Source organism: Choloepus didactylus, chromosome 16, assembly GCF_015220235.1.
Source record: "Choloepus didactylus isolate mChoDid1 chromosome 16, mChoDid1.pri, whole genome shotgun sequence".
NCBI lineage: Eukaryota > Metazoa > Chordata > Mammalia > Pilosa > Megalonychidae > Choloepus > Choloepus didactylus.
This window is the reverse complement of record NC_051322.1, coordinates 71,937,297-71,961,087: the sequence shown is the minus strand read 5'-3', so window position 1 is coordinate 71,961,087 and position 23,791 is coordinate 71,937,297. Positions and strand designations below refer to the sequence as shown.

Here is a 23,791-nt window from a genome sequence, read left to right as displayed (position 1 = left end):
GCCACCCACTTGGCTACCTCCTCAGGACCAAGCTTGTACCCCACACAGCTCCAGCCTCCATGGGAATTACCATCAGCACAGGAACCTGTCTCACCCAAAGTGACGCTCCTCTCGGGGTGGCCCATGGCACTGACTCACTGAGACTAAGATGGGGGCCACAGGCTCAAGGCCTGCCTCAGCTTGGGACAGCAATTGGGCACGCCCAGCTCCCAAGCTGCCCTGACTGGAAGCTCGGCTGTGGTGGTGCTTCAGGGTAGCCTCTCCCTGCTCCTGCTGCCTTCCTCACTGACCAGGTAACCCCTGAGAGCACACCCCGAAACAGCCTCCTGCAACCCTCCACTTCAGAGTCCATTTCCAGAGAACCCAATCCAAGACGGCAGCAGTCGTTGTCCAAGGGGCAGCTACATGGTCAGGGGACACTCTCCTTGGAGGCCCAGGATGTTGCTGGTGAAAGTTGGACACTTGTTTCATGTTGTCAGAGAGGTGAGGCCTGGAGAGGGGCAGTGACCTTCTTGGCTGGGGGATCTCCTTCCCCACAGTGGCCCAGCCAGGCCCAGAGAGCAGGTTGTCCCATTCCCTCTGCCATTGTCACACTAGCATAGCCTCTAAAACGAGTGCTCTCTCGGGCCAGTAAGCTTTCTATCTACATTTTCCCCTCAGACACACTTGGAGGCTTTTTTAAGAATCCTGGAAATTAATTTCTTGAGGAATATTCCTATCCTGGTGTCCTTCCACTTTCACACTTGCATTTCATGAGCATTTTTTCTACTCTTTTCTAAAACTGTTATTTATGATGTGCCGCTTGGAAATTTCTTGTGTGGACTTTTTTTTTTTTTTAAAGAAAGAACTTGCAGCCAGAAATATGCACGATTCTCCCTGTTGCTGGGAAATCAGAATGTCATCCAAAGAGTTCCATTAAGTGGTTCGAGTTTGTTGTTACTATGATTGAAGCCGTTTATTTCGGCAGGGACTGAGGTATGTTGGCTTTCACAGTATATGAACAAATGTGCAATAATTCTTGGGCAGCACTTAACATTATGTGAGCTCAGCTATTTTCCAAAGCTCTGTATTCACTCTAATAGCTTCCTCTTTGGAAATTAATTTATCTGTTGTTTCCTGCTTACATTATTCATATAGAGTACCCGAAGGAGAGAAAAAAAAGAACAATAAAACCAACAAGAAGTGGACTCTTCATCTCTGTTAATTTTTAAAACTGCTTGTGCATGCTATTAAAAAGTCACTTCTCTCATTTCATGCAATAAAGCAGAATGAACACTATTCTTAAAATGACTTTGCAACATGTGTTTTATTTTAAGTCACCCCTGAACCCAAACTACACAGGGTCACTTTTTTTTTTTGCAACATATTCTAGCCCATTCAATGATTCTTCTCAGAAACTGTACTTTAATATGGAATGAAAACTACATTTCAATCATAAATTTGTCATGCTACATTGTTATTTAATGAAGAGCTTGTATTACCAATACTAATAATTTAAGAAAAGGCCATTTTTTTTTATTTCCCCGAGCTCAATATACATATTTCTTTCATAATTATGAACTTAAAAAACCCGTCTCAGATGTAAAAATGTGAATTGGAATATGTAAACTCTTTGGTATACCTGAAAAACAGGAAGGAAAATGTCACATACTGGAAAAAGCCTCGCCTTAAATCATCGAAATGGGAGAGTGAGTGTTGAAGGTTGGGGAAAGGTGGAACAGCAACCATGGCCTCGGTTATTAAAGAGTCAAAGTACTCCAAATATGACTGCATTGGCCCTTTGTTTTCTCTCCTGTCTCAAGTCTCTATTTCCTGGGGAGAAATAACTCGAAAGTGGAACAGTCACCATCACTGTGGTGAGCCCTCCAGCGGACCTCGACAAAGCAGGTGTCCACAGATTTATTTTGCTGCTTTTGGTTTTTTTTTTTCCTGAGAAGTCACTGGTGTTTAATGGAAAGATTTCTTATCAGTCTTCATTTAAGATAAGGCAGTAAGAGTATCACTAATATATTTTTGCTTAGAATGAGGCTTATTCCCCTACTGGTTCCTTGATGGATCTTTACGCTGCCTGTTCTCTCCCCCAGGGACATGTGGTAGGAGTTTTCAGCCTCCTATTGCTGATTCATATTTTAGGGTGTGCAGAAGGCTCATTTAGTTCCCATCACAGCCTTGTCACCACCAGTGACAGGCAGCTGTGTATTGCATCACGGTGTCTCTTCAGGAAAGGGGTTGGGGGTTCCCGGCAGAGTCAGACGTAACCGGGGTGGTCTTTCCTTCTTCCCCCTCTTCTGAGGGAGGGGGCCCACAAATGATTCCTTCACTCAAGTCAGTCATTGCGAGACGCCCTTGACTAAAACACAAAGCAAGCGACCCTGACGTCAGAGCAACGGGATTACAAGTAACTTCCTCAGCAGAGCTGAAACGCGCGAGGTGGCTTTTATTTCCAAAAGGCCACTTGTCAGAAGAGAAACCGTTTCCATCGAACTACAGGAGAATGTTGTGCTTTTTTTGCTTTTGTTTTTTTTTTTTCTTTTTGAAAATTCAATTCCTCTCTTTACGTGCAGTCCATGCCCTAAATCAGTTTGTCTTCTCTCTAGTCCACTTGATCATTGTTTCTGGAGAGCGGTACAGGAATATCAACTTGGCATAGAGGTCCTCCTCGAGTTCTAGCTCCCCGGTCTCTCGAACTAAAAAAATATCTGTGCAGAGCTTCAAGATTCGATCCACGTTTGGAAGCTCCTCGAACATGATGGAGTGAGAAATCCCACTGAAGAATTCACGGACAAATTTCCCAATTACGAGGACAACGGAAGCATATAATCCCATGATCCTGAAAAAAAGTTTAAGTAGAGAGTGTATCTAGCAGTTAAATATGGTTGATAAAACCTGTCCCCTCAAACTCCACAGAAGACATAATATTAGCTTATCAAAGCTTAAACTGCTTTCCCTTGGGTGAAAAATTTTACTTTTTTCTGATTAAAAAGGTAATTTATATTCTTTGAAAAAATTTACACTTTATAGAACTGTATGACTTGAAAAATGAAAGTCTTTTTAAATTTCACATTCTGGAAATAACCAATAACAGCTTCATGTATGAATGCAAGCTGATATTACTGCATATATTTTATGTATAACCTGCGTAGTATATTTGGTAGAAATGCAATTGTACTAAATCTGCCTTTCTGCAACTAGCTCTTTTCACTTTAGCAATATCATATGTCTTGGACATCTTTCAATGTAATAAATATCTTTCATAGATGCTCATTTTTATAATAAAATTCAGGGTGGAAAATACTTTCTTATGAGGTTAGTTCTAGGAAAACTGTATTTTTGGGTCCTGTAGGGGATGTGTATGTCTCCAGATTTAAGCATCAGAATGTGGTGATATGATAACACTGGAACTTCCAAAACTATGAGGTATCATTGATTTTGTCTGCTAAGTTTCCGAAGGCAATGTAAACACTGAATTATAAACAAATAATTATAATACCATAATTATATATAATTATAAATAAAATTTATATAATTATAACTACAATTATATAGAACTATAGCATTCATATAATTATAACTATAATTATATAGAAGCATAAATAAAATTTATATAATGTAATTATATAATTTATAAATAAATTATAAATTTAAATACTGAATTTTATGAAAAGGCATATGGTAGAGAAGTCAATAACTGGCCCTGCCATTAACAGAGTGCCTCAAACAAGGCATTCGAGCTCTTTGGGACTCTGGTTCCCACTTTTTAACATGAAGGGCATAATATTGCAGCTATAAAATCATAGCGTACTGAGAATATAACAGGCTTCCTATCTTCCCATCCTCCCCTTTATGGAATATAGGGTATGCCCTTGGAACCATTGATTGTAGAATGAGCCCTTACCCATAGCCGGCGAGGAACCCAAGACTGGGAGGGCTGACTTTGTCATTGAAAACCACCAATTCCAAGGCCTGGGCATGCTGGTTGTATATTCTATTTCCAATCAGGTTGAGAACCCACCACTCACTGTCAGATTGAGTTGTATTGTCTCTGGACAAAATGATGGTAATATTCATGAAATTATTTTCTGGAAGGGAAGAAAAATGAAATCAAGTTAGCATGAGAATTTTAGAATGTGACACATGCCAACAGTTCTCAGATGGCAGAACCTGGTTAGTATTTAGTGCATATGGTTCCAGGATGCAAAGGACCTATGGGCATGTCACCAACAAGAATGGAACAGGAAGGACGGGCCATAGGTTTGCAAGACCATGGACACAGGGACATCACAGGCCTGTGGCTACCACCCCAGGATGGGCATGGGCAGGTCTCTTAGCTTGGGGAGACCACTTCTGGTTGGGATGACCCATGACGGCTTCACAGAGGAGATGGCTTTTGAGCGGAGTTTGGCTAAGTGAGAACTTTGACAGGTGGAGACGGGGTGGGGAGAGGAGGTCTTTTCAGGAAAGACGGATGATATCAGGCTCTGCAAAATTCTGAAAACCCATACTGCACAGTCAATGATTCCTTTAGTCGGCGCATAAGGTGGACCTAAGAGAATAGTGAAAGATAGGGCAAACAAACAAGGTTACATTGCATAGGCCTTTCTAAATCAGGTTGAAGTGGTGGATGCTGAAACAACCCCAAGTGTGTCTAAAGAGGGAAGCAGTGCTGGGGGTGGTGTGGCTCCAGCATTCCCGACATCCTGCTGGGGACTTGGGGCTGAGAAGCCCCCAAAAGGTGGGTGGAACCAGGAGTTACACTGTAGGATAGGGATTCCTAACAGGGATGTTGGGGTATTGGTATATGCTTTTCAGATACCAGGAATTAATTTATACTCTGCTCCCACCACTTGGCTTGGCTTAGTGATTTTTAGGGCCAGGTTTAAACTCACTTCCACAAGGATGTTCTCCTGACCCCTCACGTTAGGGTGAGTGAGCCTCTGCCTCTTGGTCACCTGCTCTTAAGGCCTTCCTTCATAGCTCCACTGGAAGTTCACCACAAGCTCTCCTGGCACTTGGTTCATGGGCGACGAGGAGGTTAAATGTCCTGCAATGGGTATGACACTCCCTCTCAAAGATGATTCTGTAAACTCCACGAGGGTAGGGACTGTGTCAGCATTACTGCATGCTAAATTTCTAGGTAGGAGTCCAGGAAAGTGCCTGGCAATCGGTTGTCTGTTGGGTGGATGGACTGATGAGTGAAGAAGAGGGACGAACCTAAAGTCAGGATACCGGTAAAGCTCAAGACCCTGCCAAGGATCCAAGGGCCCACTGGAACACTCAAGAAGAGGAGGAACTTTGGTTCTCAAGTCCAGAGAGAGCTGTAAAGGAAAAACTAGCCCTGGGCCGAGAGAGACCCAGGTTCAGATCTAGTTCTACCGTATACTAGTCATATGACCTTGGCTGAGTATTTAATGCTGAACCTCAGTTTCCTCACCTGTAAAGTGGTGACAGTTTAGGCTAAATACACCTTGTGCTGAAGATTGGAAAGAACTCAGTGGAGCTCACCATATAAGCTGTTATTGTGGGAGGATCTCAGAGCCTCAGAGCAGTGAGGGCCAGCTGGCGTGGGGAGCAAGAGCTCATAGGCTTGGCCTTGCATCACTCACAGGTGGAGAAGCCATTGTGGTGAGACTAGAGAGGGAGAAGAGAGGGATAATGGGAGGCTACAAGACTGAGTGCGGTAGGGTCTGAGACTGAGGCCCAAGGAGCGGCTGACCTTGGAAAGGAGAGACCTGCCGTTTCTTGGAACCTGAGGGGAGGTGGAAGGGAGAGGTAAGACAGAGACATCTGCAAAGTAGAGGAAGGATGCTCAGGATGCCCCCGGATGGCACTGCTGCTCTCCAGAAGTCAAGGAGAAGAGTGTTTTCTGAGCCAAAGCAGCCAGGCCGAGTGTGCAGATCCCAGGACAGTTTCCTGGGAATGACTGACTTGCAGACAAAACCCTTTCTAGAACTATTTCTTAATGAGAAAGAAATACCAATTTCTCATGCATCTTGCAATGACCTTGCAAGATGTACTTATTTATTGTTGGGGAAGAAAAGGAGGTGGGTTATGGAGCCCAGCTTTGGGCTCATCTTCGAAGCCCCCCGATCAGTCCTCTGCTCTGGCAGTCTCCATGTGGTATTAGAACTGTTTATTTACACCTCCATCTTTCTGTCTCACCTGCGAGCAGCACAGAGCCTAGTCTCCAGCATCTAGCCTACTGCCCGGCACGCAGCAGATGACCAGGTTGGGGAATGTTTGTAATGAACATGCATTGGACAGCTGCCTTGTAATCTGCCCTTTATCAAATGGCTACGCCCACTGCTGGCCCAGCAACTGATTAAGTCAAACAGTTGTTGAACATCGAAGAGAATCCAAAAGGGTTCATTTACTACCATCTACTGTTGCACTGGAAAAATAAAGTCATCAGAGCACTTCTGTTGGTCATGAATAACCCCTGGGCTGATTCAGTCATTTCATGCCTCTGCTTCTTGTTCTTATTGGGAGGGCTTGTCATGTTTCACGCTGCAAAAAGTACGGTTGACAATAGAAACAAGTAAACAGTAGTAATGTAAGTCTCTAAATGTGGATTTATGTCAATCAGGTTCTACATCAATAAAAGAAAGAAAGTGAAGATTCGGGCTGCTGAGGGAGCAAATGGTTCCTTCTGACTCATGAAGGCCAAGGGGACTTTATCTTCCTTCAAGACATGCCAAACAGGGAAGGGCAACCAGAAAGCAGCTTGATAAAGGCTGGGGACACAAGCTGTGGGAATCGAATAAAAGTATGATTAAACAAGTACTGGAACAATGCCTTTTCGTCCTTACCAGACAGTAGTTGCTTTATAGGTTTTGAGTTAGAATCACTAGGTGCTTTCACATAATATGGGTAGATCCTTTCAATAGTCCTGTGCATGGAGAAAAAGAGAGATATAATTAAGGTTTAGTTGTTTTACCCACCCAAAATTTGAATTCCTTTTTTTGCTGATTTTGACCTTGTATCAAACAAATAATGAGGAAAGTCTTCATATAGCTAAACAATGTGTGTAGACATCATAATTTATGGTTTGTCATCATAATCAGAATTATCTGATTATGAACAAATTCACCAGGCAATCGGCCTCCCCAGATATGCGTGCAAACCTGGCAGACCAGCTAACTAAAGGCTAACATACGTCTGGAATTATGTCCCCATGTCTGTGACCTTTTGTGAAGCCAAGGGTTGTCATTCTTGCTGGGGTCCTATAGTGCTTATCTACAGCACTGAGCACTATTCTAATTTAACTTTTAGCATTTAAAATGTATAATATGTATATATAAAATCAAATGTTCTTCATGATCTGGTGAAAGGAATGAGGGATGAGCAGAGAACTGCTGACCTGACCTCATCTTCCTTCTGGCGCTAACGGCCATGACCTTGACCTTGACCTTGAGATAGGGATTTCACCTTTCTAGGTCTGTTTTCTTATCTGAGAAATGATGGGAGAGGATTTGACGATCTTTAAGGGTCCTCCCAACTTTAGTGATGAATAAAAGTGATGAATTTAATGACTAATAAAGGACATCTTAACCGTGGAACATTTCTAAGGACAGATATCCAACACATTAAAATGGGGCCTGGGAAGACTGGATGACAAAACTGGGGGAAAGGCTGGTGGGTGGCTGGAATAGTCCACTTAGACCAATATCATTTTTTTTTATCTTGCTTGTTCTTTTGGAACCTAAACAACCCAGCTTGGATTGTTTGAAGTGGAGTAGTTATAGGGCAGGATAATATTTTGAGATGGAGTTTTCCCCCCAAATTTCCTTTTACTCTTTCCTACCCCGGTCTCCATTCAGTCAGCCAGGCATCCAGTGACCCAAGGGCAGGAGTATTATAGAAAAAGGGCCTCCTTGGGTCTTTTTCGCCTTTTGGTGATGACGATCCAATAAGAGCATGGTTTGCTACCTGGAGACAAGATCATATTCTTGGGCATGGCAGACAGACTGAGGAGTAGAGAAGCAGCTGAGACACAGGTGGGCACCTAGGAAGATATCGTGAGCCTGCCTCCTCTGTCTAAGGGTGGATGGTGAAGTAGGCATCCAAGATGAGGGGGCTGACACGAATAACAAAAGCTGAGACTGCTTCAGAGCAGTATTGGGTCTGGTTGTCAAGGAGAACCCTGAGATTCTGGGTGCAGGAGGGATGGAGTCCTATGGGTCACATACTCTGCTTGGAAAGAGACCATGAGAGCCTCCCAGGGCCCCCATACCTGCAAATGGCATTGGCTTCACTATGCTCACTTCCAGTGAGCCCGGGAATGGGACCTAGATGGCTGAGAGTGGAAGCTAGACCTGGAAGCATTGTGGCGTGGACCGATGTCCAAGTCCCTGGGGGACTGACGTATGTCTTGATGGAGGCCCACCAGGATAGACTTACCCAGGACAGGCTGTCTCCCTGAAGCCTTGGCACCATGTAAGCACCCCCAGCCACCCTCAACCAAAGCTGGGACATAACCTCAGGGAAAGTGGAGAGAAGCAAAATGGGGCCTCCAAATTGAAATCCAGTTGGGTTATAGAAGAATGAAAAAAGTTGCATTTCTTGCACATATGGATTTGTCGATGGAGATTTTGTACCAATGGCATGTACCTATCAAAACGTTATTAATAGGAAAAGTAAACTTACACTGGTGTTTTAGAGCTTTCAGTGTTGTTGCCAGCTATCATTCTGGCTATACTCTCTCGCGTATTATTTTTAAGAGGAAAAGAAAGCTTATCTGTTGCTATTTCGGCTTTTGCACCCAGACTCATGTTTCTGTGAAGGAAAAAACACACACAAACAAGATCAATGTAGGTGCTTATTCAGAAGTCTGGAAGAGACATTTAAAAACTCACTTCACTCTTAATTTTTTAAATCTCACCAAGTTTGATTGGGCCCACAATTGTCTACCCCAGACCTTTCTGTCCACCTCAACTTTATGTCCTCTTTCTTAAACAACCAATTTGATAAAACCTGGGGAGACCACAAACACCTTTAAAGCAGAGTTGGAAGTCAAGAGGCAGTCTGCTGGCCCAGAGGGAAAGCAGTCTTAATGCTCTAATATCAATTTCAGAAACAGTCTTTTAAATCTACCCAAGGATGTTAATCTCTATGGAGCCTGACAGGCTTTTAAAAAGAATGTTCAATCGAAGGTTTGTTAATTTTGTTGTTGTTGTTTTGTTTTGTTCATTGGTAGTTTTTCAAAGAAAAGGGCAGATGCTTTTATTTTCTACATTATGCCCCTCCTCCTTTTCTCTATACCTCTCTCTCTTGCTCTGCAAACACTCTGCCAGCTTCCTTTAAAAACTGAAATTAGTAGAAGAAAGGAAAACTAAGATGTTCTTAGCTCCTTTTAGCTTTGTCAAGGATTACCGGGCCACTCATTTTTTAATGAACAAAAATGTCAGCTGTAACACTGAATGGACGTTCCCAAGGGTGAAATGATCAAGAAGGTCCCTATTAATCTAATTTCTCTATGCATTCATCCCTTCCACCCTCCACCCTGAGTCTGCATTAGGGAAAGGGGGAAATTATGCACGGAAATATAGTAACTACCTCTGAATACTCCAGGAAAAAACAACAGAGAAGCTACTATTGGGGTCCGTGAGTTCGTGTATCATTTTCTGCTTACTGGGAGGGCTGATGGTCCACAAAGAATTTGAGTTCCCTTCCAGTTCTGCTACTGTTATGTCTTCTTTTTCATAATTTTCCAGAAATTGCATAGCACCCTGGATACACACAAATACACGTGCAGAAATAGATCATAGACACGGTGATGCTTATAAGGAAAGCAATTACTCTTCCTTTCAACTGACTGTATGGAGAGGATTTCTTCCTATGAAAGGAAAAATTGCATTGTTGATTGTCTTGAGTATTCCACTGCGCTAACTGCTTCTTTACCCAAAGGTACGTGTGAATCCCAGTCACACTGCCCCGTTATGGAAGCATTCTCATCAAACAATGAAGAAAAAGAAGAGACTTCAGTGTCACTTTTCCTTCCCACTAAGAAGGACATTTATTAACTATCAGGGAAACTCCTTTTCATGAGAAAGACAAAATTGAATCTACCCAGGACACCCAGCCCCATCCTCATCACGCCGCATCCTTCAAGATTACTTTTGACAGTGTGCATTTTAGGCTGATCATTTTACAAAAGAGAAAAATGTCCATTTGCCTAATTGCTTTCTTTAAATGGAAAAGCATCACTTGTTAAAACAAATTTTAATTTTGAAAATCATGTATTCATATTATTAAGAGTTTGAAGCAGAGTGAAAAGGGTAACATCACACACAACTTACACCTCCAAAAAAATAAAAATATTTCTTCTTTTAGATCATTTAAAATGATGTATAAACATATTCTATATCACTTTTCATTTATGTTTTATCTTTAATTGTTATGTTATTTACAGGCTATGTAATGATTATCTTTTATTACAAATGAGGCTGTTTGGAAAAATATTCAGACAACATAGAGTATCAATAAAAAAGTGGAAGTCCCTTTCTCCTACCATATGACCACTCTAGGTAGCCAGTGATAATGAGCCTCATTTACTACAACTGTCATCATTTACTCAACCACTCCTTATTTATTGAGCCCCAAGTGGCTTCCAGTTTTCATTAATAGAGAGTATGCTTTAATAAACAAGTACCTACATATAGTTTTTCCCATTTGTTTGATTACTTCTGTAAGGTAGATCCTCAGTGTATACCTGCTAGTGGTCAAAGGGATCAATATTGGTTGAGTTTGCACTAAAATATTCTGAATTAAAATTACGCTGATTCACACTTAAGTCCAGTAGTACAGAAATAACTTCTTAGATTATCAAACAGGCCAGTGGCCAAGAATCTGCTGTATATAACTGAGACTCCCTGAAAAGTCTTCCTTCCCACCACCACTAGGCCATGGCAAAGTATCAAGTGATATGACATCCAGACAGCTCACCTAGATGAGAGGTCTTCAAGAGAGATCTACTACATGCATTTACTTACAGTGTCCTTAGAAAAAGAATGCAGAAAAGCTTGAAACTTTGACTGGTTCATGACTTTCAACTGGCTTTGTTGGGCACTCATTGTGAAAATGGGCTGAAAAAACAAAGGCACATAGTATTGTCAACATTGCCAAAGTCTTCTTGGCATCCTGCGTCAAGAGAAAAGTGTTAACATGGTGTATTGTCCACTGATTACCCTAAAATTAGGCAATTAGGCAATTGGCCTAAAAGATCTCTACTGGAAGTGGTTATCCCTGTGCTCAAAACCAGAACAGAATTATTCTTTTACTGTCTTCTGAGCTTTATTTAATAGGTCACATCTCTGTCGAAAAGTCAAAACTTAGAACAATAGGATGCGCAAAACACAACTGCTTATCCTGTAGGTGGTTATCATCAAAGAGAAGTGAGTTAGTTAGGGTGCCTGTAGGTCGGTGAAACCTAGAGGAAGGACACAGTGAAACCGAGGATGCCTTACCTGATACCCTCCCAGGGTGACGGTGACAGAGACGTCCAGGGGCTGGTTGATAACCCCCGCGACGGATTTGATCAAAGACATGAAGAGAAGAGGAAACCAGACTATGCAGATCAGCAGGACAATAATCATGCCTCCCATGCCATACTTGACTACTTTCTTCTTCTTCTGTCCCCGGGGCTGAGGATATCTCTGCAAGAGAAGCATTCAAATGAGGCTCACTGCTGAGCAGCAGGTGTCCCAGAGAGAAGCAGGCTGTGGAGAAGGGGCAAGAGCTCTTCACGAGGTGTCTGGAAATTGGATCTAGTCCCAATTTGACTTGGCTTGCTCTGAAATGGGGCTAGCAGGTGTGTCCCAACCTTGGAATGAAGTGAGGCAGTGAACCTGAAAGTGAAAGTGCTTTGTAAACTGTTGGGGACTCATAACCCATTGAAGGTGATTGCCATGGTGGGACCAATGCTCCCTGACCGGCTTTTCCTCAAAATTTTCTTGTGGGTGTCATGGACTGAATCGTGTCCCCCAAAAAGATACGTTAAAGCTCTAACCCCTAGTATCTCTGAATGTGACCTTATTTGAAAACAGGGCTGTTACAGATGGAATTAGTTAAGATGGGTCATGGTGGAGTATGGTGAGCCCCTAATCCAATATGACTGAGGTCCTACAAGAAAAGGAGAGGAGACAGACAGAGAAGATGCCATGTGACAATGGAGGCAGAGACTGAGTTATGCCACAACCCAAGTAACCCCAAGGATTGCCAGCTACCAACAGGAGAGTGGCATAAAAATAGACTCTCTCCTGGAGTCTTTGGAGGGGGCATGGCCCAGCTGACACCTTGGTTTCAGACCTCTGACTTCCCGGACTGTGAGACAACAAATTTCTGCTGGTTTAAGCCACCCTGTTTGTGGTATTATGTAACTAAGGAAACTAAGTCTGGGGTTTTGTTGGTAATGAGCTCATGCACCAATGGATCAACCGTCTGGTTTGAAGGGGTCATGTAGGAAAAAGAGATATTACTTCATATTTCTAAGTTCTCAAAATCTGTGCAGTTCAACTGACCCTTCTCCCCTTTGGATGGTGGGAAACATTATTTTTAATTTCATTTATGATACAGGTTGTCAAAGATAATGGCGTTCAAGAACTAAAATAAGATTCTTATGATCTGGAAGAACCAGCTCTAGGCTCCAGTGGGTCATTGTGGTCTCTGGCTTGGGTGCTGTGTCTGAGTGGGTTGGTGGTTGTCAGGGGTTGGGTCTGTGGGTCTCAGGGAGAGACCTGCCCTGTCCCCAGAACCAACGGGCAGTGAGGCTTGAGTCACTTCCGGTTACTTTCATGAATATTTTTGAAGGATCCACGAAGCACTGTACTCAGTGGTTATAGGAAGATATGCTCTCTGGTATTAAAAATCTTTGATTAAATGTTGCTCTTCTGCATATTTTTATTTTCTTTCAGGATTACCCTTCAGTTTGTGCTACATTTATAACACAGGGGATGCCCCCAAACTCTCCAACCCAATGTTACCATTTCTCTTCCGTTTCACACTCCCTCAGGAGGGTCAGTTCATTGAGATAAAGCAGGATAAGAACAACTGATGTAACTTCTACCTGTAGACACCAAGCCACATGAGCCACATGGTACAAACCAGGACAGAGGCCTGGGAGTCAGTGTGGACACCCTTGAGAACCTTTAAGGACACTGCCAAGATGGCTTCAAAGGCCTTGACAGTTGGTAACAGCCTGGGTTGGTCGTGGAAATGGGAGAATATGAGCTTGACCAGAGGATGGCTCTGAGCCAGCATGGAGAGTCCCATCCATCAGCACATACCAGAGAAGTACTTCCAAATGTTTCAGCACTGTGCAAACTGCATGGCGTTCAGGAAGCAGAGGTGGATTTTGACATCTCTGCATGGAATTTGATACTGTTGAGCATAATTTTATATTTTGAAAGGAAAAACTAAAGCCTAGTGGTTGAAATATATATCCACATGTATACTACATGTACATACACCAAAACATAGTTTTGCGTTTTTTTTTTTTTTTTTTTACTATTTTCTCAACAAGGCATGTTTAGACCATTTGCCACTCATCCTGCTCCCTAGAGCACTCTGGCATTAAACAATGAAGAAGTTGTGAGTTAAAGGAGATTTAGCCTCTCTCTGCCAAGAGCATTTTGGTCTCTTCTGCCTGAAATGGGACCCTAACAGTTCCTTTCCTGAAAGCCAGGTCTCTGAGGCTCTCATCTTGGAGGACCCAGAACCTTCTCCTTCTGTTCTTTTCACTCACCCCACTCACTTGTCATGCATGTCACAGGGGACAACAGAGAAAATACTCTTTTGTCCTCCCCTTAATTTTGAGATGACATTCCCACCTGCTTTTCAAGGAGATTGTCAAATTTCTTGTCCTGAGCAACTCTACCACCCCTTTCCTAAGTAACCCAAGTGTGCCAGTTTGAATCTATTATGTCTCCCACAAAAGCCATATTTTTTAATGCAATCTTGTGGGGGCAGATTGATTAGTCTGTTGATTAGGGTGGAACCTTTAATTGGATTATTTCCATGGAGGTGTGGACCCCACCCACTCAGGGTGGATCTTGACTAGTTCACTGGTGTCTGTAAGAGAGAAGCTAAGAGCTGACACAGACCCTAGATGCTTGCTGATGCTTAAAGATGCTTGCAGATACGGACAGAAGGATGTTTGGAGATGCTAAGCTAAGAGATGAAGCCTAGCGTTTTCCCCAGAGAAGTTAAGAGAGGACTCCCAGATGCTTAGAAAGAAAGCCACTGGAATCAGAAGTTGAAAGCAACACAACCCAGGAGCAATGGACCAGAAGATGCCAGCCCCGTGCCTTTCCCAGCTGACAGAAGTGTTGCAGATGCCATCGGCCATTCTTCACTGAGGGTATTCTCTTGTCTTAGTTTGGATACTTTTATGGCCTTTGGACTACAAATTTGTAACCAAATAATCCCCCTTTATAAAAGCCAATCCATTTCTGGTATTTTGCATAATGGCAGCATTAGCAAACTGGAACACCAAGTCTTCACCCGCTTTTTCATTTGACCCTCAAAGACACCTCCAATCAGGTCCCTAAAGTTCTGGGAGAAGTGGCTGCACAGAAATCATTGTCAAATATTTTTGGGAGTGCATACTCATACCTTTCAGGAAATTGTTCCACCAAATTCCAAAGCCCCCAGGAGCATAAGCTTGATATGAACTTAGTCCCCAAGAAAAGTTACTTTGAATGGAGCTTCATACTAGCCAAGGGATGGTCATTTGTAAGGTTTCAGTCTCTGATGAGATGCAGTAATAACTCGTGCCAGTAACTTCGACATTCACCTCATACACATCTATGCTTCTCAGGAAGGCTCAGCTCACCATGAATATTTCAAATATTTTGAAATAACCAGCAACTTAGAATAAAATACAAATATGTATTGAAGGACAGGTGAGACATTAGAATGAGGCTTTTCATTTTTTGAAAATAAAATAGGAAGGTAATTTCAAATCTTATGTCTGGCAGGAGTGCCTAATATTCTCAGTCAGAACTACCCTGTCCTTCATGGGGAAGAAAGCTGCCTCAGAGAGAGTGAGTGGTAGGAATGCTGTCACCTGTTGATTCAAAGGCACTGGAAGGCATGCTGTGAGCTGATGAAGGGGGTAGCTGTGGCTTTTCTCATGAATGTGGTCCTGGGTCCACGAGGGGCAGAGCCATGGCAGTGTTAGTGGGTGCTGATTCAGAAAATGGCTCTCCAGAGCCACCCTCTCTTTCAACCAGGTGATCTGGTAGCAGCCAGGCCCCTGGGGTGCTTTGGCTAGGCTCTGAACACCACAGCACCACCTCTCAGCCATGCTCTTGGCAGACAACCTCACCCACATTATGGAAAGACAGGTCATCAGGCATGAATATGTTCACTGTCTGTCTTTCTCCATTGTTCTGCAGGATGAACCCTCCTCTTTGCTGCTGTGAACTTGTTCATCTGTGCGTCTCATCCTACTCTCCCTAGACTCCTACCCAGATCTTCTTCTGTGGCTCTGCTACCAGAATTTTCACTATCCTCTTTTCTACTCGGTCTTTCCTTACCATCTACAGAGCGGTTCAGATCTTCTCCATTCTGGAGTTATCCTCCTGACTTGCCTCTCTCTGAATGGATTCTCTCTCTCTTCTTTCCCTTGCCTGTGCTTGGTCCCTCCAAGATGTTGCCTCCCCACCTGCTCCTAAACACCCTGCAGTCTGCAGGGTGGCCTCCTTTGTGCTTTGGAAGCTGGTATTTCCAAGATCACCAGTGACCTCATGAATATAAGATACAGCATCTATGCTTGGTGTTCATAGATCTCAAACTCTGTGTACTGGTCATGTAGAGAATGCCCTGAATTTAATTTCTCTCTCTAGGCCTAAAAATGTGGAAAGAATGAATAAATGGGGATAGAAGGGTAGTATAGAGGGTAAATTAGGAAAAACAGTAGCTTAAGTCCCAGACAGATAGGCCAGGAATGATGGTGTAGATTGGATTATGTACTACAATTTAGACATGTTTTAATCTTAATCCACAGTCTTGTGGGTGTGAACTAGTTGTGGGTGTGAACTAGTTGAATGAGGTGGATCTTAATCCCTATTGCTGGAGGCCTTATAAAGAGAAAAAACCAAAGCCAGAAATTAGAGAAGACCCACAGGAAGAAGCAGAAAGTCAGTGGAAACTGGAAGAGCAGACACAAGGAGAAAGACCTCACCACGTGACTGGAGGCAGAGATGTGAGCCAAGGAACCCCAAGAACTGCAGCAAGCCAGCACCAGAAATCCACAGGTTTTGTGGAAAAAGCAAGCCCCGCTGATACCTTCATTTTGGACTTCCCAAACATGACATGATAAATTCCTGTTGTTAAGTCAACCCATTGTGTGGTATTTGTCAAAGCAGCCTGGAAAACTAAAACAATAGGTTTATCTGTTGAAGATAGCCACGGATGGGACAAAGGGGCATGGCGATGCATGTTTGATGAAACCATCCCTTCTGTATTTTTTTTTTTAAATCATTGATCTCATCAACACATATGGTGAGGTACCTAGACTATAGTGTTCAGGCAAGCCTTGGGCACACATGGTGAACAATTCAGACAGCGGTCAAGCCATATGGAGTGGGTGCCTGGACTCATGGTATTCAGACAAGCCTTAGGCACACATGGTGAGCAACCCAGACAATGGCCGATCATGCCATCATGGAGCTTAGAATAGAGAAAAATAAAGAGACAGTGGATTTTCCATAGGTTAGGTAATAGATGGGCTAAGAGCAGAGGGTCATGGGGCTCATAGAGACAGACGTGCTCCAAACTTGGAGAGTCAGGGCAGGCCCACTGAGAAAGAGGTGCCTGAGTTGAGGCCTGGGGGTTGGGAAGGAGTTAGACAAATGAGAAGTCAGGGCAGGGTGCCTCAGACAGTGGGAAGAGTCTGCGTAAAGGCCTCATCTGGGTAATAAAATGGGTAAAACTAGCTTCAAATAAGACCCTGTGATAATGGAGGATGGGGGACAAGGATTAGGGTGAAGGGTCCAGGGGTAAACACAGAAACATAGATGCTCCCCTCTTCCTCTACCAACTTAGGAGCTTCCTTTAACACTCAGCTCCTCGTATACACCTCCCCTCCCTCCCTGACTGGGTCAGGTTCCCCTGCGATATGTCTCAGCATGTCATGGATCTCTCTGTCAAAGCATTTTTCATCTATTGCACTTATTTGTGTGATCATTTCATGATTAACATCTCTTTCCCCCAGCCAGCCCATCGGTTCCATGAAATAGGGGACCACTATCTCTTTGGCTCACTATTCTTAAGTTTCATACTTAGCAGAGTTCCTAGCACATAAGAGGTGCTTATTAAATGTTTGTGGTAGATTGCAAAAAATAAAAAGCTTCAAATTCTTCTTGTTCCTGTATAGAAGACCCTTTGCAACACGACTTTGCCACTTATCCCGCTGATTTCTCCATCTCCTTGAATCTAGGCTGGCCTCTGAACTCGCTTTGACCAGTAGAATGTGCTGGAATTAATGGGGTGGGAACTTTGAGCCGAGGCCCAGCAGGTTTTGCAGCTTCCCCCTGGCCACTTGGGAATGTGTTGACACCATGTGAAGGAGCCCAGGATGGCCTTCCTGGGGATGAAAAAGCCCATGGGACAGAGCCCCAGTCAAGAGCCACCAGACATTTGAGTGACACCCTCCAACAACATCCAGCCCCCACTGGGCTGCCAGACGACCCCAGCCACAGGAGTAACCCAGGCAAGATCAGCAGAAGGATGGCACAGGGGAGCCCAGGCCAAATTTCCGACCCACAGAATTGTGAGCAAATAGAATGGTTGTTATTTTTAAACCACTAAGTTTTTTTTTCTTCCTTTATTAGAGAAGTTGTAGGTTTACAGAACAATCATGCATAAAACACAGGGTTCCCATGTACTACCCAACCACCAACAACTTGCATTGGTGTGGAGCATTTGTTACAATGGATGCTAATACATTTTACAACTGTACTATTAATTAAAGTTCATGGTCTAACTTAGAGTTCAATGTGTAGTGTAGTTCCACGGATTTTTTAAATAATTTTTATTATGCAATCTAAAATTTCCCTTTTTAATCATATTCAGATATATATTTGAGTGCCATTAATTGCATTCACAATGTTGTGCTACCATCACCACCATGCATTACCAAAACATTTTTTCATTGTTCCAAATAGGAACCTTGTACATTTTAAGCCATGACTTCCCATTCCCTAACCCCATCTCATCCTCTGGTGACCTATATTCTAGATTCTGACTCTATAAATTTGCTTATTCTAATTGTTCCAAACCAGTAAGATCATATAATATTTTTCCTTCTGTGTCTGGCTCATTTCACTTGACATGATGTCTTCAGAGTTCATCCACATTGTTGCATGTATCAGGACTTTATTCCTTTCTACAGGTGAATAAAATTCTGTCATATTATATATACCACATTTTATTGGACACTTGGATTCCTTCTATCTTTTGACAATGGTGAATAATGTTGCTATGAAGATTGGTGTGCAAGTATCTGTTTGAGCATCTGCTTTCAATGCTTTTGGGCACATACCCAGAAGTGGGATTGCCAGCTGTGCTGGTTTGTATATATTACGTCCCCCAGAAAAAGCCATGTACTTCGATGCAATCTTGTGGGGGCAGACATATTAGTGTTGTTTAAGTTGGAACGTTTGGATTAGGTTGTTTCCATGGGGATGCGACCCACCTAACTGTGAGTGATAACTCTGATTGGATGATTTCCATGGGGGTGTGGCCCCACCCATTCAGCGTGGGCCTTGATTAGTTTACTAGAGCACTATATAAGCTCAGACAGAAGGAGCAAGCTTGCTACAGCCAAGAGGGACACTTTGAAGAATGCACAGGAGCTGAGAGAGGAACTGCAGATGACAGACAGTTTGAAGATGGCCACTGAAAGCAGACTCTTGCTCCAGAGAAGCTAAGAGAGGACAAATGTCCCAAGAGCAACTGAGACTCATTTTGAAGAGGAGCTGCACCTAGAGAGTAACGTCCTGGGAGAAAGCCATTTTGAAACCAGAACTTGGAGCAGATGCCAGCCACGTGCCTTCCCAGCTAACAGAGGTTTTCCGGACGCCATTGGCCATCCTCCAGTGAAGGTACCCGATTGTTGATGTATTACCTTGGACACTTTATGGCCTTAAGACTGTAACTGTGTAACCAAATAAACCCCCTTTATAAAAGCCAATCCATCTCTGGTGTTTTGCATTCCTGCAGCATTAGCAAACCAGAACACCAATCACATGGCAGTTCAAGTTTACTGATTCTTTATTCTGCCATCTCCAATCTACTCCTGAAACCCTCCTGGGCAGTTTTCATTTCAGTTGTTGTGATCTTCAACTCCAGTAGTTCTGTTTGGTTCCTTTTTAAAATGTCTATCTCTTTACACAGACATGCATTATTCATTCGTTGTTTTCCCATCCTGTAATTCTTTCCCTGTACTTTCTTTCATCTCCTTAAGCATTTTTAAGATCATTTTTTTAAAAGACTAGGTACATCCACATTCTAATCTTCATTGGTGTTTTGTGCATTTTTATCCTCTTCCTTTGGATGGACCATCATTTCCTTTTTCTTTCTTTATCTTGTATTTTTTTGTTGCACACTGTCCATTTGAATATTTTAAAGTGTTAACACTGAGATTTACTGTTTCCTGGTTTTGTAAGCAGCTGGTGATAAGACAGAGATTTTCCAGAGCTTCAGCCCTCCTTCTGGGACGGTCTGCCCAAGGTGAATGCAGTGTGCATGGTTTTCCCTGTCTTTCTGGGTCTCTGTTTTGTCCTGGGCTTTTGCTTGTCAGTTGTTTTACAGGTGTTTGGTTGTCCCTGCTGTTTCCCAGGGGACAACCCGCCCACTCCCAGGTATGTGAAGCTGGCAGGCCTTTGTCCAAGGCTGTCTGCCTCTAGAGATTTTTTACATTCCTTTCACTGTCTCACACTGCTTTTGCCTGGAGGGCAAATTCAGAGATGAGGGTCACCCAGGAGGACTTCCCAACTTGGTCTTTCCCAGTCAAAACCGGGTCAGGAACCCATGAAGGGGGCACAGATTGGCTCCAAAGTGCCCTGTGAGGCAGTCAGGAAGGGCACCAAAAACTTCTCCAACTGATTCCCAAAGCTGAGCTTTCCTGGCCCGCCCAGCAAATGCAGCCCTTCAGCTAACTTTCCCCCGCAGCCTTGAGGAAGCGCTGTGTCTTTAAACCTCCACCGCTTCCACCCCTGTCCAGGGAGGGCTGAACACAATGGCTGCCACCACCTTTCTCTGCAGTAGGTTGAAACAATAGCTGCCCTCAGAGCCAGGACCCAGCGATCCAAATTCACTAATCAAAAGCTGTGATCAGTAATCAGCCGTGCACACCCCTGTTCTTGGGGAAGAGGATTTTTACGTCCCTTTCTGTCAACATACACTAGTCAGAGACTGGACTGTGGCCTGCTGCAAGAGTGGGGATGGTAGCCACCATGCAGAGAAAACAATTTACAGTTCTCTACCATAATTTATCAGCCTCTTCCTCCTGCTCTCCTATTGAAGCTGTGCAGTGTTCTGGCCTCTGGAGCTTCAAAACAATTGTTCAGACAGTTCTTGTCAGCTTAATAGATATTTTGGTGGAGGGACTGATTCCTGGAGCACCCTACTCCACTATCTTTCCCAGAAGTCTTGATTAAGTCACTAAGTTTTGAGGTGTCTCTACACAGCAGTAGATATCTGGTATGTTATCTGTTGAATGAATGACCCAGGAGCTGGAGATTGACCTAGCTCAGGTGTTTCATGATGCAAATTCCCCTCTGTGAGCTCTTTTGTATGTGCACTTGGACACCTCTTGGCCATCACCTCCCGAGGCAGCCAATTCTGTGATGGTATAGCTTTGTTAGAAAGTTCTTTATATTCCATTGAAACTACTGGAGCTTTCCCCTACTTGTCTTAATTCTGTTTTCTTGAGTTTCACAAATCTAATTTCTCCTCCATCTGCCAACATTTCAAATGCTTGAAAACACTTCTGATTTCTGCCTCCCCCCATTCTTTCCTACTTCAGACCCCAGCATTCTTTGTCTTTCTTACTGTCCTCATATGCCATGATTTCCAGACCCTCTGATTCTGATCGTTATCCTCAGTGTCCCTTTGGTAGTGGGGCTCCCATATTCTGTCTTATCAACTCTCATGCTCCGAATCCACTAGCTTGTGGATTCTTTAAGATTCAGGACAAGCCAAGATGATTTCCAGTGTCCTGCTGACCTCCATCTCCTTCATTCCCACAAACTTCATAGACCCAGAGGCCACAGTACAAGGAGCTCCAAGACCAAAAAGCTGAGATTCCCAGGAGAAGCTGCAGACCTCAGCAGGGACCATATGGATGAGAGAATACTTTTCCAAAGAGGCTAATGTTAGATGAGAATAAAATACATTCCATCTCACCTTGGCTCTTGTTTTTTGGGTATCTCTACTGCTATTAGGCATGAGGCTCCTCTTTCATACATTAAACTTTTGGAAAATCCAATAAATGATAGTAATTCTGTTCATATTTAAACCTTGACATTCAACCTAGTGGAATAAATGAATATTTGGCACTTCATTTCCTTTGCAGAAAGGGGTCAAATTGTCCCTCATCAAAGAGCGAATAGGAGGGTGATCATGAAACCAAGCCATCTGGCCCCACTTTCCCCTACCATACCACATTCCCTCTTGCTCCCAGATGGGCCATTTAGGAGCTGTTGGGTCATAAAGCAATATATCATTTTGTCCTTTTAAAATAACTACTATATATAGTTGCCAAAAGAAGACAACATCTGGATGCTATTGCCGACAAAGACAACAGCAAGCCTAAAATCTCCAACTCCACTGACTGGAAATTCATAGCACGTTTATAGGTCCTGCTTGTTTTTGTTCGCTGCCTCCATTTGTTTGTCCACAGAACTTGCAGAACTTTGCATTAATCTTCTAACAAGCCTGTATCTAAGAGAAACTAACAGGAGTGTAGACAGTTTTATTGGTTTCTTACTTTCTCTGATTCCCGCCAACACTTCAGGATGAATATGTGAGCATAGATGTCCTCCACGCAAATCCAGCTGGAGAGGCTCAGGGTCGTGTCTGTCCACACCCAATCCATCACGGCCCTCAGTTCCGTCAAGAAGGGGACGAGGCGGAACCTGAGGGGAATCACAGTGTTGTAGAGACAATTGGGGTGTAGCCCTCGCCATCCGTCTGACCCCAGAAGGTCAAGCAATTCCTTAGTGTTTTATCCCTCATGACAAATAACAAATCCCTGACATGTTCCTTACAGTAAAATCAAACTGGGGAAACAACTGTTGATCACTGTAAGTCCAGTATATGGAGTGGTATTTTCCATTCCTTTTTCCCCCCAGTGGCTTTAACAAACTGGGATTTCCCCTTCAAATAAGGACTAAAATGAATCAGTTTCTTTCATATTTATTTGTTGCCATTATGAGAATGGATTTGATCATAGACTATTGAAAATGATTTTACTTAGGGAGGGCTGGGGCTTTGACATTATGAGAATGGATTTGATCATAGATTACTGAAAATGATTTCACTTAGGGAGGGCTGGGGCTTTGCTAAAGTACCCAGACCGTGCACCTTGTGGGTAAAAGATCAGGGCAGGTAAGTGAAGTTGACTGGAGCAGGAAATGGCCTTGGGTGCTGGGGCAGAAGATCCAAAGGCTGATGGTCTCACTAGAACGGAACATGGCTCTGGCTGAGCCACTGGCATTTCAGTTGGGTTGGTTTGGCCTGGGCTCCTGTAGGGGCTAAGGGACTGTCTCTTGTTCTTTGACTGCCACAGAGCTTCTCCCCAGGCTAGAGATCCTGGACTAGTCTCCTGGCTCTCACAGTCATTTGGGTTTACTTAGAAACTACCCCCTGGGCTACCTCAGATCTGCTGAATGAAAACTCATCCAACCCCTGGAAACAGTATCACACCTAGTCTCAGGTAGCACTGAGCAAAACATTGCTCTACACATGAGAGCTCATGGCCTCTGCTATCTCTTCCACAACCTGGATCCAGGACTGGTGCCATGAAGGACCAGTAGAGCTAAGGGCAGTCTTGCCTTCCAGACTGTGGGAACCAAGAGGAGATGCTACCACCAAAATCATGAGTGGAAGAGCAAATCAGCTTCTTTTGAGTAGCTCACTACAGGGAACAAGCAAGTCCCCTGTTAGTTTGGAACGATGTGGAACAGAGGCTCCTCTTCAGTGGATGAACTTCTTGTATGCAGGATGACCAGGTGTTTTAGAATAGCGGGAACTCCAAATATTCTGCTCCATTGTGCCCAGAAGTATATTGATATTTAGGTATCATGCATCTCTATGTTTTGTTCTAAAATATTATGGTGATAATTTTTGATGACACTAAAATTGAAAAGAAACCCACGAGAGTGGTTCTAGAACAACATCCTGGCCAGGCATGTGGCAACTCTGCACAGAGAGATGCTCAAAGAAGCATATTTATTCATTCGCCAGGCATTCTAAGAGTTACACAATGATTTAAATTGCTATATTTCAGCATGCTTCCTCTTCCCATTCCTTTATCTTTTGACAGCCATCCTCTCCTCTATCAGTCACAGTACAGAGTGTACTCACCCTTGAAACAAGAAGAGGTTGACATAGTTGTAGCTCTTTGTAAGGAAGTTTCCAAGCACTCGTGTTGGGTAGCCACACCGGATTTGGTAGGCAGATAATCCGAAGTAAACGCATTTCACAAAGTACCAGAGCTGAGCAACCAGATTCTGGCTGAATTTTCTAAATGTGAAAATACAAAAAATTGAAAGAATGGAACACTCTT

At 43.4% G+C, this 23,791-nt stretch overlaps 1 protein-coding gene across 2 annotated transcripts in view; it reads right to left on the bottom strand.

Moving 5' to 3' along the window:
* Positions 1-1,305: 1,305 nt before the first annotated feature.
* PIEZO2 (piezo type mechanosensitive ion channel component 2) overlaps positions 1,306-23,791 on the bottom strand; it is a 490,353-nt gene continuing 467,867 nt past the window's right edge. For both annotated transcript variants that reach the window (XM_037806169.1, XM_037806170.1), the window contains 9 exons: positions 23,590-23,748; positions 21,992-22,139; positions 11,463-11,651; positions 10,989-11,081; positions 9,553-9,725; positions 8,644-8,772; positions 6,807-6,886; positions 3,896-4,079; positions 1,306-2,830 (listed from right to left, as the gene is read on the bottom strand). In XM_037806169.1, the coding sequence (XP_037662097.1) occupies positions 2,578-2,830; positions 3,896-4,079; positions 6,807-6,886; positions 8,644-8,772; positions 9,553-9,725; positions 10,989-11,081; positions 11,463-11,651; positions 21,992-22,139; positions 23,590-23,748 (1,408 nt within the window). In that variant the 3' untranslated portion in view covers positions 1,306-2,577. The remainder of the gene's footprint in view (positions 2,831-3,895; positions 4,080-6,806; positions 6,887-8,643; positions 8,773-9,552; positions 9,726-10,988; positions 11,082-11,462; positions 11,652-21,991; positions 22,140-23,589; positions 23,749-23,791) is intronic.